The sequence below is a fragment of the Etheostoma spectabile genome, chromosome 3 (assembly GCF_008692095.1).
Source record: "Etheostoma spectabile isolate EspeVRDwgs_2016 chromosome 3, UIUC_Espe_1.0, whole genome shotgun sequence".
Classification (NCBI taxonomy): domain Eukaryota; kingdom Metazoa; phylum Chordata; class Actinopteri; order Perciformes; family Percidae; genus Etheostoma; species Etheostoma spectabile.
This window is the reverse complement of record NC_045735.1, coordinates 23,975,782-23,994,589: the sequence shown is the minus strand read 5'-3', so window position 1 is coordinate 23,994,589 and position 18,808 is coordinate 23,975,782. Positions and strand designations below refer to the sequence as shown.

The 18,808-nt window shown below is 38.8% G+C and overlaps 1 protein-coding gene and 1 long non-coding RNA gene across 4 annotated transcripts in view; one reads left to right on the top strand and one right to left on the bottom strand.

Moving 5' to 3' along the window:
• The window catches only part of zgc:172282 (leucine-rich repeat and fibronectin type III domain-containing protein 1-like protein), a 170,793-nt gene that overhangs the window by 80,571 nt on the left and 71,414 nt on the right, over positions 1-18,808 (top strand). For all 3 annotated transcript variants that reach the window (XM_032509784.1, XM_032509785.1, XM_032509780.1), the window contains exons 3-8: positions 7,671-7,887; positions 9,013-9,164; positions 9,405-9,658; positions 10,221-10,464; positions 10,605-10,762; positions 11,695-12,075. In XM_032509784.1, the coding sequence (XP_032365675.1) occupies positions 7,695-7,887; positions 9,013-9,164; positions 9,405-9,658; positions 10,221-10,464; positions 10,605-10,762; positions 11,695-12,075 (1,382 nt within the window). In that variant the 5' untranslated portion in view covers positions 7,671-7,694. The remainder of the gene's footprint in view (positions 1-7,670; positions 7,888-9,012; positions 9,165-9,404; positions 9,659-10,220; positions 10,465-10,604; positions 10,763-11,694; positions 12,076-18,808) is intronic.
• LOC116682796 (uncharacterized) overlaps positions 14,546-18,808 on the bottom strand; it is a 10,118-nt gene continuing 5,855 nt past the window's right edge. The window contains exon 3 of the long non-coding RNA XR_004330483.1: positions 14,546-14,928. This is a non-coding gene — a long non-coding RNA (uncharacterized LOC116682796). The remainder of the gene's footprint in view (positions 14,929-18,808) is intronic.

The window sequence follows — 18,808 nt, the reverse complement described above, 5'->3', positions numbered from 1 at the left end:
GTGTGTGTGTGTGTGTGTGTGTGTGTGTGTGTGTGTGTGTGTGTGTGTGTACGCAGCAGATGGATGATGTTGCTTTCGAGGTCGTTAATAACCCAGTGTTCTCGCTAGGGTAGACTCTCCAGAAATAGATGGAGCACACACAGACATAAATGCAGCTATTCTCATGTGCATTCAAAAACATAGACACTACAGCAAGAAACAAGTCCTTAAAGACACACACTACTAGAGTACATGGTAAAAACAGAAGCACATGTTCACTAGGAGTGGCACGGTTCACAAAACCCACGGTTTGGTTCGTATCACAGTTTTATCACATATCGTATCACATATTTTTACATACTTCAAAATGTGATATATAGCTTAATTATCCACAATGTAGGATACACTATAAAAAAAATAGCTCATATCATGTAGTCATGCACAAACTGAATTTGACTTGATTTAAATCACATTATTGGGACCATCTCTGAGGAAAGACAAGCTTTTAATTTTTTTGGCAAAAAATGTGTATTGCCATCTACAGGAATTATGTTTCTTTTTAGCACATGATTGAAATATTACAGAATATCAATTGAAATAAATTATTTATATCAAACTGCCAACTTCAGTGTAGCTCTTACAAAAATGTTATCCTTTAAAAGAAAAAGAGAGGAACTCTTAAAGCTCCGTCTTTTGAGTAAGTCAGAATACGTTAAACATAAAATTGAAATAAAAAGGAAACTTGTTTTGAGGAGAATAAAATTACTCTAGGCTGAGATTTCCTAGTAACCTGACCAAAAAGGCTCAGGGTGCTGCAAATGTTGGTATAATATGAAATTGGCTGGTGGAGTTCAGACAACAAATAATATTTTATTGAATTAATCAAATTTAAACATGTCTGTCAGTGGCTTGTTAACCTTTACATGTTAGTTCATTTCCTAACCTGGCCTGGGCTGGGACACACATTCATTCGGTTTGATAAAGTACTTATTGGACTTTAACTTACTGCACTTATAATAACAAGCGTAACTGTCCTCAATTTAGTTCATCCATTACGTCTCATCTCTGGTTTTTCCTGCATCCACCGTGTGTGTTTGTGTGCGAGTGTTCGTCGTGGGGGACACTGAGCAGCCCTGCCCAGAGACGACAGGATTGAAACAGCAGCCGAACGGTTCCAATGTTTTTTCATAAACCGTGCCAGCCCTAATGTTCACACATCTGCACACGTGAGTTTCAGCATGAACACAGCTGCGGGTGCATATTTAAAGAAGCAAATATGATAAACAGTCTGTAAGAACATGTGCACAACACTGTTATAATCATGCACAGATACAGTAAATTATACACAGAAGACACTGTGTAGTGGTTGACAGGGTGATCCATCTCCATTGTGAGGTGCAGTGTACTCTGGCAAAGGAGGGTGGATACAGCATAAGTATGGGGCCAGGAAAACACACACACACACACACACACACACACACACACCTGGTACTGAGTGAAAAGATCACAGAGGGTTTTTATTCCAATTCGTATTTTAAGGAATGATAGTGGAGACAGGTAATATATAAACTAAAAGCATTCACTTTCCTGTACCATCCCAGTAGTGTTTACAAGAAAAACAACACTGATAGGTCTAAAAAATTACAGAAAAATATTACAGCTCACAAGTTTTATTGTCTCCTCTGGGATCTTATACACAGTATAGAATTTTTAGAATTAAAGGTCTACTTTAGTAGAAGTAAGCCTTGCTGATTGTGAGATCAAAGGTTGCCATTCAGAGTAAAATGTATTACCAGAGTCCATTGCAATAAATTAGATTCTTTTGAAATTCACAAAGATGGAACATCATATAGCTAGGACTTGGGTGGTACATACAAGGCACATAAAGGTTGAAAATGTCTTTATTAGGAGTAACCCCTTGAGATGCAGCATCTCGTTTTCAAGGGGGTCCTTAACAAAAAACAGTACAATCATTATTAGACACAACATCATGACGGTACATCATAGTCAGTTACAATCAAGTTTGAGGCAGAGTAAGAATAAAACTGGATTTTAATAATATTAGAAGAAGTGATATAGTATCATAGAGGATTTTGGGCAGGTACAGTTGGTACTGTAATAGGAAAAGAGGGCATTTTTAAAGGAGTGGCGAGAGAATAGATCGAACGTGTACAGGTAGATTATTCCAATCTGTGGGGGCTTTCTTAGCTCAGCAGGGACAGAATGTAAACGTCTACATCTATAAATAAACTGCAACCAATGCTGATGTCTTCTTATTGAGGGTGATGGTAGAGACATTTTTGAGTTATGAAAGGACATCTAAGAACAGATCTACAGATTCTGTTGTAACAAACATTAAGAGGGAAAAGATTAGTGCTGGGTGCAACCTGATATACATTTGGTAAGATAAGTTGTTGCACACGTTTCTTTCTAACAGTAAGAGAGAAGCATTTTCTGGAGCGATAGAGAACAGTAATGCCAAAGTTAATCAATATATTTAAATGAGAGCTCAGAGTCTAGACAGGTAAAAGGTAAAAATATCATTCAATGGACAAAAAAAAGGAAATGACATTTGCTTGCTCAGAGGTTACACTCATGCCTTACTTTGTTAAGCCAGAGATAGCAAACCTCGGAGGCAGGTTATCATTTAAAATAATTAGCCCTATAATCCCAGCAGAGCATGTGGGTGACCTGAGACTGTTTTTCACGGGAGGAAGTTGTTTTTGAATGTTTTTATTGAATTTAGACGTATTGAGGTAAACTGTATGAAGCAATTTAAATAAGTTCAAGCTAAGCCTATAACTGGAGTATTTCTTCATGTCTTCAAACAATCACAAACTCATCAATTTTCCTCCATCATCTTTTCACTCCCCGAATCATTCTTCCTCAGTTACTGCTTCTTTCTTCACTTTTTTTTTCCACCTTTCTACTGACTCATATCTTCTGTCTTGTACCGTTATCTGTGATTGGTTGCTAATTGCTTCAGATGGCGCAGTAATAAACCCATTTTAAGTTCTCTAAGTTTTAATTTATTAATCTGCCTGACCACTGATACATTCTGCTTGCTTTAATGTGAACACTGTAAACATTGTTGCTGTCTTTTGTTTTCCATTATCCTCTAAATGCATTATGTATGCAATAAAATAAAAGGAGCTTTCGATGGATTTAGGATATCTAATCATGTCTTGTTCTTTCTGATTTAAGAGCACAGACTTGATCAAAAGAAAGTTCACTGTATTCAAAAGGAGACTCAAGATCTCTTCTTCTTCAAATATGGTAACCATGGTTGCTTTGCAGTCTGCTATATTTACAGTGAACACATCAGTACAGACATCCCTTTGTTTCCATTGATTGGCTGTGAAATAGTGAAAAATGTTCTTTGTCTCTAATCTTCACATGGTTGAAATGACCCGGGAAGAAGATTTTTTTTTCCCATAGAAAATGGACATGTTGGGTGTTTTTGCAGTATGTGTTGATTACTACTGCTTTCTACAGAACCTTTTAGTATTACTGAAGCAAAAACACTTGAAACTACGCCACTGCTTTCATTCCCTTCAAAGCAATGGTACCTATAACTGTGTTTGAAGTGCTTTGTGTATCTCTTGCATTTTCTTCCCATAACTAATTATTATTCTCTTAAGAAGAGTACATTAAAATCACAACATTTTCAACATACATTTCAGACTGCTACAAAATCTGCCCCTAAACACACTGAAAAATACTCTGCCTGAGAGAAGCTGATTGATTCACAAATGCAAAGCAGAGATCTTCCTGTCAAGCAAAACAAAGAGACTGTCAGTGTGTGTTTGTACCTTACTTTAAAAACATAAAAACATAAACATTTGTTACAGCTGTAGACATCCCCAATGTGCTGGCATCTTTTACAGTCACTTGCAAAAAAATGCGTATCAATGCAGTACTCTTCAGTGCAAATACTGAAAAATGACGCTGTGGGGGTTTCACCTGTTACTCCCTATTTAAAGAAACATGCCAATTTTATTGACGTCACATTTAGCATAATCATGGTGGGGGTCTGGCATTTGGTTGGAAAATGTAATGTCTGATTTACCAGCCATGTTTCACGGTGCTGTTCTGTTTGCCTCTGTCCCGCAAACATAAAATCTTCGTCAAGACTGACTCGCTCGTAAATCTTGTGATTAATTGTTTTCTTAATTGAAATCAAAAAGACGCATGGTTTAATGTAGTTTAATAAACGGCAATTCTACGCCGATGAAGCTGATGAAGTCCTGTTCTTTTAAAACCATTACCACCCTCTCAGCACCACCCTTTCCCCAAAAGGAAGTTTCCTGTTTCTCAGTCAGAAGTGAGCCAATTCCCATGTGGGAACCAACTTCATTAAAAGTATTGCTGATTTACGGGTTGTAACAAAGTTTGTCAGTATGTTCCACTTGTGTTTGCCAAAATGAGTCCAAGATAAGTCAAGACAGGGCTGGGCAGTCTACTTTTTAAGGTATATCAATATAATAATATATTTGAATTTACAGGATATGGAATATGACAATACATTTTATATTGAAATAGTTTGATATTGCATTACATACCCCGTTTTTTTTCCAACAAAGCCACCCCAGTGTTTCCATCTCTCCGCTTAACCCCAATCTCACTCTCCCTCCACATCACATCCAAGTCCCTCTTCCAAGACCTAGCTTAAACTGTGATTCAGAAATATTTTTTCTGCAGTGCATTATTCAGAATATCATGCAGTATGAGAGTAAAGACAGTCCCAACTAAATCTTTACAGATTTGGTTGGGACAAAACTATCAAGCTACACCCGGCACTAAATATGTCCCAGTTTGCATTTGTGGAGCATTAGATTGCCATTCAAATCATTGCCAACAACTCTAATGGCTCAACCTAACTGGTAACAAGAGCAAACAGCTTGGATCTGTTTTCTCCTGTGTTATTAACTCTCCATAGCTCAGTGGTTCTTAACCTGGGGTTACCCCAGGGGTTCGATCAAACCCCAGGGGTTCAGTGAGTTAGTCACAGGGGTTGCTATCATGCTATCAGGGATTGCTATCATTCTCACAGAACAACACAAAAAAACAATATATCTATAAATGAATTGCCTCAAAAACACACATTCTGGACGTGTAGAAATGTTTGAAATATTACACTTATACTGTAGATTTACGCTGTACACATGTAAGCAGGTTGAGCGGACAAGCCAAGTTAGGGATGTGTACAATTAAAATCCCCATTGGTACCTATTGCTAACATAACCACATTAAATATACAATAAACCCTGCAAAAGTGAGTGAGAAAGGGTGAGGGATGGATGGGGGGGGAGCAGAAAGTGAACCTGGAGCCTGAGAAAAGACAAAGATTGAGAGTGGAAGCCTGAGAGATAGGTGATCATGAGAAGAGAAATGGAGAGAAAATGAAAGCAAGAGTTGTGAAGGGTGTGAGTAGGAATGAGATTTTGAATGGGCACTGTACTAGTGGTTTATAAATAAAGGTTTAAGGCAGCTAGGACGATGATGCCAAAAAGAGGGAAGTACTGTATGATAGAAGAGAGAGGAAACATGTCTTCGTGTGAAAGAAAAAGCATTGATTACAGAGAATGATGGACAGTTTGGGCATATCATATAAGGTGAAGGAGGATAAAAGTGACAAATAATGACAAGGGAATTGCTTGCAAATGACTTACATTTTTTGTATAACATGATGCTTAAAATGGACATGATGTATTCACATGGGTATAGAAATAGGTATGAAGAAATAAGTAAATAGTGGAGAGAAAACGCAAGCAGTATGAGGAAACAGCAGGTTAATAATGAAGGGAATGGAGATGGGGATGTATGGTACGGGGAAATAATCAAGAGTAATTGGGATAAATATATTGAATGACAAAGAGAAATGTTGAAAGGGAGGAAAACAGAAAGGTTGATAAAAGAACAGAAGTGTCTGTGTGCATGTAAGATATAGCTAATGATTGTTTCTGCTCTACGTTTCACATTGTGGGAGGATGGAGAACATGAAGTATCAAATTACAGCACATCTATTTTTAGCAGGCTCATAAGATTTTCGTCCCGTGTTTATTTGTGTGTATGTATATATATATATATACACAGTATATAATAAAGAGAGAAACATGTGGCATATTCAGAGTATTAAAAGAAGAGCAGATTAGAGTAGTAGTACTTTGCAGAGCCGTACAGCCAATACAAGTTCCATGTTATTGATTAGCCTGGTAGTCGAACTGGGCAGGCGAATACACTGCTGCCAACTGGTACACACACATATCACACCACAAGGTTTGATTTGGTTTGGTGAAAAGTGAAAATGGTTCCATATTTAGCTGATTGGTTCAAACCAAGAAAGGTAATATTTGATCCTCAATGGCTTAGCTGTTAATGTAAGCACTGTCACACTGAATGCTTGCTCATGGGGGAATTAGTAGAATTGTTGGATCGTTGTAAATTATAGTGTGGTCTATACCAACTCTATCTGTAAAGTGTCTTGAGATAACTTGTTATATGATGTTGATATTATAAATCAAACTGAATTGCATTTGAGTCCCTCACTGTTTTATAGCAGATGCCATACAATGTCAAAAGGTCGCCATTTCTATCTGTGTAACAAAATGTATGTAGGTGAAATTCATTTGTGTTTATAAATGTGTTCATCAGAAGTCATATTCATTAGTGTACACTTTTCAGTTGCACCTTCATTTTTTTCAGACAGACCGTCATAGACTACTTACTCATACAAGGTGATGAACTTCGACAATTGAATGTGTTCAACAATGAAATCAAGTGAAAGAATTCAAAATGCATTATCCCTGTGATTACCTGTTCTTTCTCCTTTGCGTAGGATTTGCATTACAGGAAATAGAAAAGACTTTGAAAAAAAATCTTTAGGGGTTAAAATGCCAGGTTGAATAAAAGTTGAGTAATGCTCCCTTATGTTATCCATGATTTGACTCTGTAGTAGCTGCCTAACAATCTAGAGTACCTTTTATTTTAGTCAAAGTGATGCATTTGCAAATCTAACAAAACTGTTGGCCCGTGCACATGATACAAAGGGGCAAACATAATTTATAAATATCTGTCCGAACTGTATCCATACCTACACATATATTCTGCTAGTGGTTTTGGTCTGTTTTGTTATTTTAGGTCTGGAAAAAAGAAACACTAAAATACATGCATGAGATGCAGGCCTAGACAGAAACTATTTCATATGTGACTTAGTATGAAAAGACAAATAGACTATGTGCAAAGAACTACAGGACCAGACAGATTCTTTCAATACTCATCAATTTTCATTGCAGTAAACGTGTGGTGCGTCATAGCGCATTTAAAACTTGATGTACGTACAGTACATGACAGTTAACTCAGATTACCTTTCAATGCACCTGTATTGAGGCTGAAGTCAATATGTTTAAGAGCACTGCAAGCTGTGGGTCACCTCAGTTACAAAACTGTTTAACAAGTTTGGTGTGTTGCGGTTAGCAGGCAAGCCAATCTACCAAGCTACCGATGTAGCTATGTTTGTTTAATGATAACAGCGGGCTTTACATATTTGTTTGTGCTTATATGTTTAAACAGTTTGTCTTTTTGTGACCAAGTTTCTCTGCAGGCAAGTGACTTCCTGCATGTTGCCTTATGTTAAGGAAGGCTATTTTTCTATCTACTTCAACTCATTGCGCATTTTCTTCTGCTTCCAGTTGCCCTTTTCCCAGTGGAGGATAATGGAAAGGCTGTGGTTCTCTTTGCTGTTGCTGGCAGCAGCATGCAGGGGACAGCCGTGTCCAAAACGTTGTATGTGCCAGAGTCTTTCTCCCTCGCTGGCTATCCTCTGCTCCAAGACAGGCTTGCTGTTTGTTCCTGCTGCCATTGACCGGCGTACCGTGGAGCTACGGCTCCAAGAGAACTTCATTACAGGTGACATACATGCCAGTCTGTCCTCTATTCCATTTTAACATCCACAAAGGCAGGGCATTAAGACATTTTGCATGGTTTAGTCTGTTTATACTCATCAACTATCGTCTTACCTGATTTTCCTCAAGGGGGAACACGCTGCATGCTCTAATAATCAGCAGCAGAAGCTGTAGAAGAGTTGTTTTGACGGGAAAAATACTGTATAGAAAAGACAGAATTCATTTTTGTTAGACATCACAATCAGCAATATTTGTCATAGGTCTTGGTATTTCTTTTTAACTTTAAAAGTTTGAAACTTTTTTGTTTTGCCGTTCAGTCTAGCAAACCTCATTTATGATTCATATCCTCCTTATATCAAAGCACCCTCTTGGATACTTTGAAACATACTTATTTTTAAGAACTGGAAGTTTGGTTTATCCTTCTTTTTTAATCTGCATTCCCATTAGCTCCTACCAAGGCCGCTATCTAATCTTCCCAGGCCCAATTTAAAAAAAAAAGATGTTCCACCCATAGTTTGCCAAAACAAAAGACACACAAGCTTAAAAAAGAATGCTATGACAGGGTCCAGGAAGACATATCACACAGCCCTAGTTATTTAAGTCACACTGTTCACGTCCAAATTAATTTCAGTTTAGCACTAGCCCCGGCAAAACTAAAGATTCTGTGTCTCATTTTGGGGTGTAGGAGATTCTCTTTGCAGTCAATTGAGGTTCTTAACGTACTGTATTCTACTCTAGAGGCTGATTAGGCGTGTGCTTGTCTATTGAAATATAAAAGACGATGGTTTTCATATGACCAAATGTGATCATAGGAGCAGAAAAGCAGACATCCTTTCATTAACCACCACTTTTTTTTTAATGTTTATCTTATACTTATTCTCCCTATCTATCTCCAAAAAAAAAGATTTTTATAAAAAAAATGCAGAACCTAAGTCATCTTTCTGTGATCAAACATTTGTACTCAAAAATCTATGTAGTGCATATAGTATTAAACTGGTTTTCAGGAAATCCATATCTGTTTAATATATCCGGCCACTTAGGACTCTGTTGATGGAGTCTGTCTCTTTGTGTTTATTCTGCGGACTCCGTTGATGGAGCATCTCTTTGTGTTTATTCTGCTCACTCTCAGCTGTCCGAAGAAAGGACTTTGCCAACATGACCAGCCTACTACATCTGACGCTGTCCAGAAACACCATCAGTCAAATTCTCCCTTCAGCCTTCAATGACCTACGGCGATTGAGAGCACTCCACCTAGACTCTAATAGATTAACTATGATCAAGGTGAGACTGATGGATGGATGGCTCTATGGATAAATGATGGTAAATGAGTAGGCAGATGGATCATTGGATGGATAAACAGACTTGAAGGCCTTTGGGTGGTCAATAGATCCACATAATTGATTGATATAGCTACAATGACAAAACAGTACAGTAAATGGATAGTGTCTTTATTATGACAATACAGTGATGGTTTTTACACGGTGATGCTTTTTACAGCGTTTTTGCTTTTTCACTGACCAGGATGACCATTTCAAAGGACTAACAAACCTTCGTCACCTGATCCTTGCCAACAACCAGCTCCACTCCATATCTCCCCATGCCTTTGATGACTTCTTGTCCACGCTGGAAGATCTTGACCTCAGCTACAACAACCTTGCCCAGGCACCCTGGGACACGATCGGGCGCCTAACCAACGTCAATACCCTAAACATGGATCATAACCTCATAGAAAATGTTCCCCAAGGGGTATTCACCAACCTGCACAAGCTGGCTAGGTAAATGGATGGATGAGAGAGTTACGACATTTTTTAACCGGCTAATAAACTGGTCACAGCACCGGTGTTACAGATTACATCTGACATTTTACAGGAAAAGATAGTGTTTGATGGTGCTCAATATCTGTAGAGCTCTTACTTTGATCTCTGGCCTTTATGATCAAGATTTTGTTGCGAAGCCGACCGCAGCTGCATCACGTTCTGACTGTGAGTCAAACGTCGGAGTTTACAGTTGCCTCGTTAATGTTATCCCCTATTAGAACTGTGTTAAAATGTAAATATTGCGAAATAGGAGGTTTTGCTTTCCGGCATTGTCTTGTCGGGATTTCTTTATTTTATTAATGTATAAAACAGGAACAGTGCACATCAATCAACATTTCAGTTTCCACATTAATCCTAATGAGCGGATGATGTGTGTACAAATATATACATATATGTATGTATATGGACAGGCTGGTTTACTAGTCAACTGAATAAAATACTGTTGATCTATTGAAAACGTATGGATTTCTCTCTCTCTTTCCCCCTTCTCTCAACTTCTTCCTAACCACTCTTTTCACAGGCTAGACATGACATCCAACAAGCTGAAGAAAATTCCCCCAGACCCATTGTTCCTGAGAATCCCGGTTTATGCCAAGTCCAAAGGTTCCCCCCTCACCTCCTTGGTGTTGAGTTTTGGTGGCAACCCCCTTCACTGTAACTGTGAACTTCTGTGGTTGAGAAGACTGACCAGAGAAGATGACCTCGAGACATGCGCCTCTCCCCCTGACCTCAGTGCCAAGTACTTCTGGACAATACCTGAAGAGGTAACATTTTGAGCTTTTTGCTTACAGGAAGCTAATGAAAAAAGTTGCATAACATTAAAACAAAGAAAAACCTCAAATAATTTAAATAATAATAATTATAATAATATAATGTAATGACCATATTCTTTTTTGCCCTTTAGGAGTTTATTTGTGACCCACCAGTTCTGACCCGTAAGTCTCCTCATACGGTCGCTATGGAAGGCCAACCCGCCAGCCTGAAGTGCAAGGCAAATGGCGACCCAGAGCCTGAAGTCCACTGGATCAGCCCAGAAGGGCGACTTATATCTAATGGCTCCAGGTATTGGCATTTTTTCTTGATTAATCTACAGTGAATTACTTTTCCCTATAGGCCTATGGATTGTTCAGTTTCCCAAAATTAAAGTCAAGGTGCTCATTTAGGTGACTTGTCCTCTGAGAACACATATTAAATTAAACCTGGCAACCCAGTTGGCTAGAGTGGGAAGGTAGTTGTTGAGGTCACACCTTTCTCCAATTTCAATGTGGTAACATGGTTGACATATCTGTCAAATATGTGGGTTTCTAGCTATGAGTTTGCATAAACACATTTTTAAATGATTTATAAAATTTTGAAAAATAATGCCACCTCCCTTTTATTCCTTTCTTACACACTTTTATTTGACATTTCGGTTTGCATCTTTAGATACTTTGATGGAAAAAAGGCAATGTTCATGTATATGAAGCATGGTTGGATTGTTGACAAATACCATTTGGCTAAACGCTTATACTTATGGGGATGAAGCCCACAATCAGCAACACATCCCCTCAGTCTGGCAGTCATTGCATTGATTCTGGATAGAGTCAGAGACCGAATGCTGGTCATCAGAGTTGGCAGCAGCATCAGGTGCTGCAGGCAGCAAAGTACAGGTGTGACTAAATGGCTTGATAAGGAGAACAGTGATTAGCAATGGCTTCTTGTGTGGATGACAGAGAAGAGGGCTTACATAATTGGGAGGTGTGGACCAGAGGGGAGTTGCCTTTCCACTTTAAAGTAATGGAATAATCGTGACTCATTTTGCAACCAGATTTGAATGTGCCATGATCTTTTCTTCTTTGAAACCAATGTGAAGCAATATGTCCTGGCCCATTTTAATATAAAGTTCTGACTATGCCAACTGCCTGAACATTTTACAGTACGTACATTTTACATGTCAGTTAATGTATTGATAGATTTACTGAATTCACTTCATGTTATATCTCAATTTGTTTCAGAACTTTGGTTTTCCCCAACGGAAGCCTGGAGATCAATGTAACATCCCTGAAAGATTCAGGTAACTTTACCTGCATTGCCTCTAACGCAGCAGGTGAATCTACAGGAAGGGTGGAGCTAGTTGTCACGGCAATGCCCCATCTGGCCAACAGCACAAGCCGTAGCCGAGACCCATCCTCTGACCCTGCCCCATCTGACATCCTAACCTCCTCTAAGGTTGCACTGCCGAACAACGAGACCAGAGGGGCAGACCGTAGGGTCTTATTGATGGAACTGACAGGAAACTCTGCCCTCATTAGATGGAGCAGTCAGACTCCTACAACTGGAGTCAGGATGTTCCAGGTCCAATACAACAGCTCCGGGGATGACACACTGGTTTACAGGTCTGTGTATCTACACTGTCAATTTATGATCTGTCTGCCTGTGTGTTTTCATTTTCTGTCTGCTGTACAGTAGCAATGGAAACTTCTATGATTTATTTAAAGAGTATTGGCAACAAGAATTTCTGCGTCTGTATGTGCTAGTGTGAGCGTGTGTGTGAGCGTGTGTGTGTGTGTAGTTCTGTGTAAGTTAATCAGGAGGCATCAGCCGCTGCTATGAGGATGAGTGCAGATGATAGATGATAGAAGTGGAGATTAGCCAGTCATCCAGTCGTAAAAGTCTAATCAACTGAAATGATAACGACGTCTTTCGTGGAACACAGCAATTGTAGGGTTCGCTGGGCCTGGGCCAAATATGAGGAGTGTGGCTGTTTAAATGCTTGTTTTTCAGTTTGCTTCACTGCTGCTTTGATGTGCTGATATCGTTGCAGCATTGTTAACACATGGTGTCGCTAAACATATGATACGTTTCTATATTGTGTTGGGTTTATCTTGGCAAGGACATTTTGTTGATCGTCCCTCATTATAACTGACTGGCACCCTTCAAGTTGGTGCCTATTGAACCACTACAACATATTATAAAATGTTAAGGTTTCAATGTAGAAGGACTAATTAGTTTAATAGATCTTTAAAACAAATAGGTATGGTATTATGGTAATTATTCTTGATAGTGGTGTGGTTGCAGCCATAGAATAATATTAATGTGATCATTAGAATTAGCCTCATTAAATGCACCACATTCAAATGATTGCAAATTATGTTAATCATAGATGCCATGATGTGCATTCCCATCCCAAAGAAACCTATTTAACTGTCAGAGTGTTGCAGCCCTCAGCTAGAGAGAATGGAAAAAAAAAAACATGGTGTAATTGCCATAGAGTACTTCTATGTATTCCAGTTAGGATTTCTTTTAAATCTTGGTGGTCATGGGGAATCTTATGCTCTCTTTGTGCGAAGTCCTAAATTTATGGGAACATGTTTGCCTAAATCTCTAGGAAAGCTTTATTAAAATGTTTATTTTCAATTTTTCATATGTTGTGGTGTTGTCATGGCAACAGGTTGGGACAATCTCCCAGATCTTGTTAAGATTGACAAGTGGCTTTAATACTATTACAGACAAGTGCTGCTGACTATTATTAATTTATTTATTTTTTTCCACAGGTGCAAATGAAATGGCCAAATATATCACTCTGTCTTATGTGAAGTAAACAAAAAAAATGTCCTCCCTGCCTTGCAGAATAATCAGATAACCAATTTAATTCTGCTTGGCCTTTTTACTCTTGTTCAACAGCTGAAATTATCTGTCAGGGAAAATAAATCTTGAAAGAAGAACCTGTGATAGAATATGTCAAATCCATCCCAGTTGACAGGGAACGCAGACAGTGCCTCTTAATCTGTGAATGTCATTACGAAGTAACATGTAAGCTAAAGAGGAAAGTTGTTCATTCAGACAGTTCAGCTCACTGTGGGAGACAAGCAGCTTCCTACAATTCAAAGCATAACAACTGATTTGCATAGCAACCTCCCACCTGCACCTTACCTGGTCAAGCTAGGATGCAGTTAGTAACATATTAAATTATTATTACTATGTTGGCAGTGCCGGAGTACACCATTCCTGTGTTCGTTTAGGATGCCTTCCAAAACAAAAAGAGATTTGCAGGAAAAAGAGACAAGGTTGTAATCCAACCCAATGTTGTCTCATTTATATCGGCATCACTGTTTACTGTTTGCTCTCTTTACAACATGGTAGAGCTGTATAAAGTTAAATTTAATGCAAATGTTAATTCCTACTGTTGTTACACTAAACATGTTAAGCTGGTGAAACATAGGATGGCTTTTATTGTGAAGCAGCCACACTGTGTTTGTCGTGGCTTTTTGCACTGACTCAATTGTTAATCAAAAAAAAACTTCTACATAAAATGACAATGTCAATTCTGGCATTATTTTTGCAAGGGAATGATGGAGCAAGAAAAAGAAGCCACTTTGAGTTTTTAGATAAAGAACTGCAGAAGACAGACACCTCTGCGAGGTAACCAACTTTACTGTGTTCTGCTGCGGTGTAAAACGGATTGCACCACGTGGAGCATGAAATCAGATAGGGCTTGCAATCATTTTGACTGTGTTCTTTATTAAAACAATGTAAGTTTGTTTGGTTGCGCTATAAACAGATACACCAGTGGTTTGCTGTAGTATTAAACCATACTTTCTGCTGTCACCGTAACCACAAGTGACACCAAATCAACCAGGACAGAAGTTTTAAGCATTACAAACAAAATAAGGTCTTGATAGAAGCATACTATTTCAGTGCAGGTTAACCTAGCCTCTGTCAAACAAAAAAGGGCTACATGTGAGATACTTGTTGAATGTGGTACTGCACATGAATAAACCAACAAATTCTCATAAATCAGTTTGCATGATATCATATGAAAATGTATGCACACTACAACGTGTGATTTCAACAAGGAGACCGCCGGCGGGTCATGTGACATCGGGTACAGAGCTCAATGGTGCAGAGCGGCAGTTGCTAGCTGTTTAAGCCGCTACAGAGCTTCCTGCCGCCGGCTACAGTCCTCAGTCACAGCTCGGTTGTATCAGCGGCATTTAGTAGATGTGTTTAGCCGCTACAGAGCTCTGCGGCGCCGACTACGATGCTCCGCATGGTGCTCCGTTGTATAAGCGGTAGTTGGTGGTTGAGTTAACCAAAAACAGGTGACTGAGCCGGGTACAGAGCACCGCGAGTTGTGAGTGTTTCGGCAGAGATTACGGTTAAGTTTAGGTAAGACAAAGTGAGCGTTATGCAGCACTAAAACAACTAGTTAAGTTGAGGAAAAAGATTGTTGTTTGGATTAGAACGCTCTCAATGAACACGCATATCCTGGGCGAAAGTCTTTTTTCCACCGGGATGCAAACTCCCAGGCTTCCTGGCTTGAAAGTCCAGTCTTTAAACGTCCACCCATCCATGCCGGCATTGTTCTTGTACAGCAGCAGTCAATGTGGCGCATATGACAAAACAAAAAACAACGTGGAAATCATAATAATTACAGTGCTTAACTTTTCGTAGCTTTTTGAACGTATAGTTCATGACAAAAAGCTGAAAAAGACATATGTGAGCTACAATGCAGCTTAATCTAAAATACATTGCCACTGTCTGCGCCATCATGCTACCCAATCCACATGTGCTTGCTTATGTTGCATTCTACAAATATGTCAATCTTACTGCATCATCAGATTGTGATTGAATCGTGCCACTGATACCATACATAGACTCACATGGCATCGTGAGATAAGATGGTATCATCATTGCACCAGCTCTGTTTTGAGCAAACACAAAAAATATTAAAAAAAGATCTGAGTGCATCTGTGTACATTTCTACTCTTCAGTCTTTCTTTGGTTAATATCCATTAGGAGGGTTGAGATTATGCTCTGAAGAGAGAAGAGATGAAGGGTTGGAGGGGGGGGCACAAAGTGCTGAGCATCAGAGATTGCAGGAAACAGGTAAGGAGAAAACAACATGGCCATTTGAGCTTAACAAATACATTTCTATAGCTTTATATTTTGGTTATCTCCGTCCACACAGGATGCCGTTACTGATCGATATCACACTAGTTGAAGCTCTATTAATGTTACTGATTATAATTGATAGAAAGAAAAATCAAAGTGTGGTCCTTCTTTGTAATCAGAAGGAGTGGAAAGATTGCTTTGTGACACAAGCATTGATGATACCTTCACCATGATCGTCAGTTAATAACATTATAGTTTTTTTGTCATTTATCTGTATGAATCTTTGTCACACAGCATTTAAATCAGATCAGAATTTATTTATTAATTATCTGGTGTTTCAGGGACATTCTACATTTACTGCAAAATAATAATTAAGGATTGATTTGCTTTCCTCTCTGAGGACATTACTCCAGCTAGGGCATCCAGATTCCAGCACTTGTGATCTACACACTGCACTTGGTGTCCTTCTTATTTAACTTTTGTTTAAGCAGGTTTCTAAATTTAGAACCATTTCCACTAGAGAAAGAACACCAATAGTCCAGAGAATTTTCAGAGGAGCTCAGAACATAAAGAAGGCTTTCTGACGCAGTCTCAAAACCTCCTGACTGCTTACGATCGATCCGTTCTAGCTCAGAACGTATGTGAGTGTGCCTTTGTGTGTCTCTACTTGGTCGGCAGAGAATTAGTTAACCTTGCGTCTGAGAGATGAAAATCAAAAGCCCCTGACTAATATAATTAACACCTATTCAAGTGTGCGTCAACGTCTAGGTCAAACCATCAGGCAGTGGAACTGACAAGTAGTAAAATTCCACAACATTGCACTGGATAATTTCATTTTGACTCTACATTTTACTGTCTAGAGGACTGAAAGAAATCTTCAACTAGTTTCTTCTCCACATGAACCCTTTTGGTTAAGCTGCCTTTTTATCTGTTTTGATTCGTCGTTATATTATTATTTCCTCTTCATCTTGGTTTATCTTTCTCTGGCTAATCTCCCATTGCATTTCTCTCTGCTGTGTGTGGTTATTGGTGTATTGTATATTGTGTCACTGTTATTTATTACATGTTGTGCATAGTGAATGGGCCTTTTGAGAGTAGAAAAGACAAACAAATACAAAGTACAGTTTTATATTACCAAGTAGTGTTTTAATCATGTTCTTCCTTCCATGTGAAGCAGACGGTGAGAGACTGTTTCCACAATGGTGTTTGATGCGTTATGTAAAGTAGGTGCCTAGTGTCATTTAAAGAGAGTGAGTGAATGCGTACGTGCGTGCATGCGTGCGTGCAAGACAAGTGTCTATTTTGTATTAAACATACTGAGCTGTCATCAGTTGGAGGTCAAAAAGGATCAATAGCTTGGATTCCACCGCAGGCATCAACAGGGATGGCCCATTATCTAACCAAACAAGTCTGGCATTAGCTCGTCTTGCACTTTGTAGCTGAACAGCCCAATCCAAAGCTATTTCTGCCTAAAACTACATATCTAATTTTAAGGTTCCGAGGTGGTGTATACCTAGCTTGGTATTCACATTTAGCCATCATGTGGTCTGCATTACATTCCCCCTCTCTGCCTATATCTTTGACAGTACTCCTTTTGTCAGTTTGGAAATGACAGCTACATTTCCTGTGAGTGAATCTCTATGTGTTTTACATATGAGAGACAGAATGAAATGATCCAATCTTTGTCACCAGTCTTGCCATTGCCATGAGTGACACCTATAACCATGGTGTTGCTTGTTACTCCCAGAACCTTTTCATTAATTTAAACCTAATTCTATAGCCGCACGCAGCACATGTCTCTTTTCCCTGTCTTTATTGACACCCCTACCGGGGGTAAAAACATTAATATGTATTACATTGCTGTCTTATAGTTGTCAAACGCAAGTATGCATGTTTAACATTGATAAACCAAACCTGTAGGTCTTTCTTATTCTCGCTATGTTATCTAAACTTGTGTGAGCTTCAACATTCCATTTAAGCATGGCAAATCTCTTTAGCTGCAGTGCAAATGCAAAGGGCCTAAAGGCTACTGCATGCAGTTATAACTCCGGGGCAAATCAAAGGTTGGCTGGATCACAACCATAATGCAGGCTTGAACGGCTAATGCATGTCGTCTGGCTCAATATATTACAATGTGAGCGGAATCTGACTTGGCGGTGTTGAGATCTGCCAATCATAGCATCCTGTTTGAGGATTAAAATTGAAGTTGAAACTTGGGTTGTATATCGTTTAAATTTTTTCTGATACCGTTTGCAAAAACGATACGTTTAAAACAGTGCAGGTGCCTAAACGGTGCCTGAACCAATAATTTAAAAAAGATTTAAAAATTTATATTTTAAAAAAGGAGCACTAAACGTTTTAGCTAAGGCCATATGTAATATTATCAAAAATGTAACTGCCTCATGTGACCTGTGCCTTTCCTCTATGTTCTTGTTTGTTTTGACTACGCTGTATTTCTATTTAAATTGTAACTGGTGTGCCGTCTTGGCCAGGTCTCCCTCGGAAAAGAGATTTCAATCTCAAGGGACTTCCTGGTTGAATAAAGGTTAAAAAAAAGGTTGTAAATTAAATTATTTATTGAAAATGTAATAACAATAACTTATACCAACTTAATTTTTTAACAGTAAATTCCTGTTAAACAACATAAAAAACTAGATTGGAAAGGAGGTATGGGGTGGCGAGGCAAGTTTCAAGTGAACGCACCGTCTGTGTTGTTTTTCAGAAAATGGAAGCTGCAGACTATAATTTACCCTTGTCGGACTAATAAAGGATACATTATCATTAATTTTATTATTATTATTATTATAGCATCTCGGTGTTGGAGTCCTCTACAGTGAAATCCAGTCTCACTTTACACCATTTAGCTGTCAGCATGTTAACTGTGTTTAATCCATCCGCTAGCTAACGGTAGGCTAAAGTTACCTGCTGCCAAGTGTAGTGTTAACTAGCGTTACATGCCTTGAACGTCTGTTTCGGAGCATCAAAAAGCAGTGCAGGCATTCAGTCGCACCGAAATGAGTCACTGAAAGCTGCCTTGGTATTCTGCCTGATAAGATACTGGTCATTAAGGCACCGGTGCCGTATTAGCACCAAGTCTCGGTACCCAACCTTACTTGTCTGTATGTCAACTTTAGCATGCATTGCTGAATTTCTACGATTTAATAGCATGTATACTACATTATTTTTAACAATATGTATCATAAGGTAGGACTACAGTTGAAAACTAGCCAATTG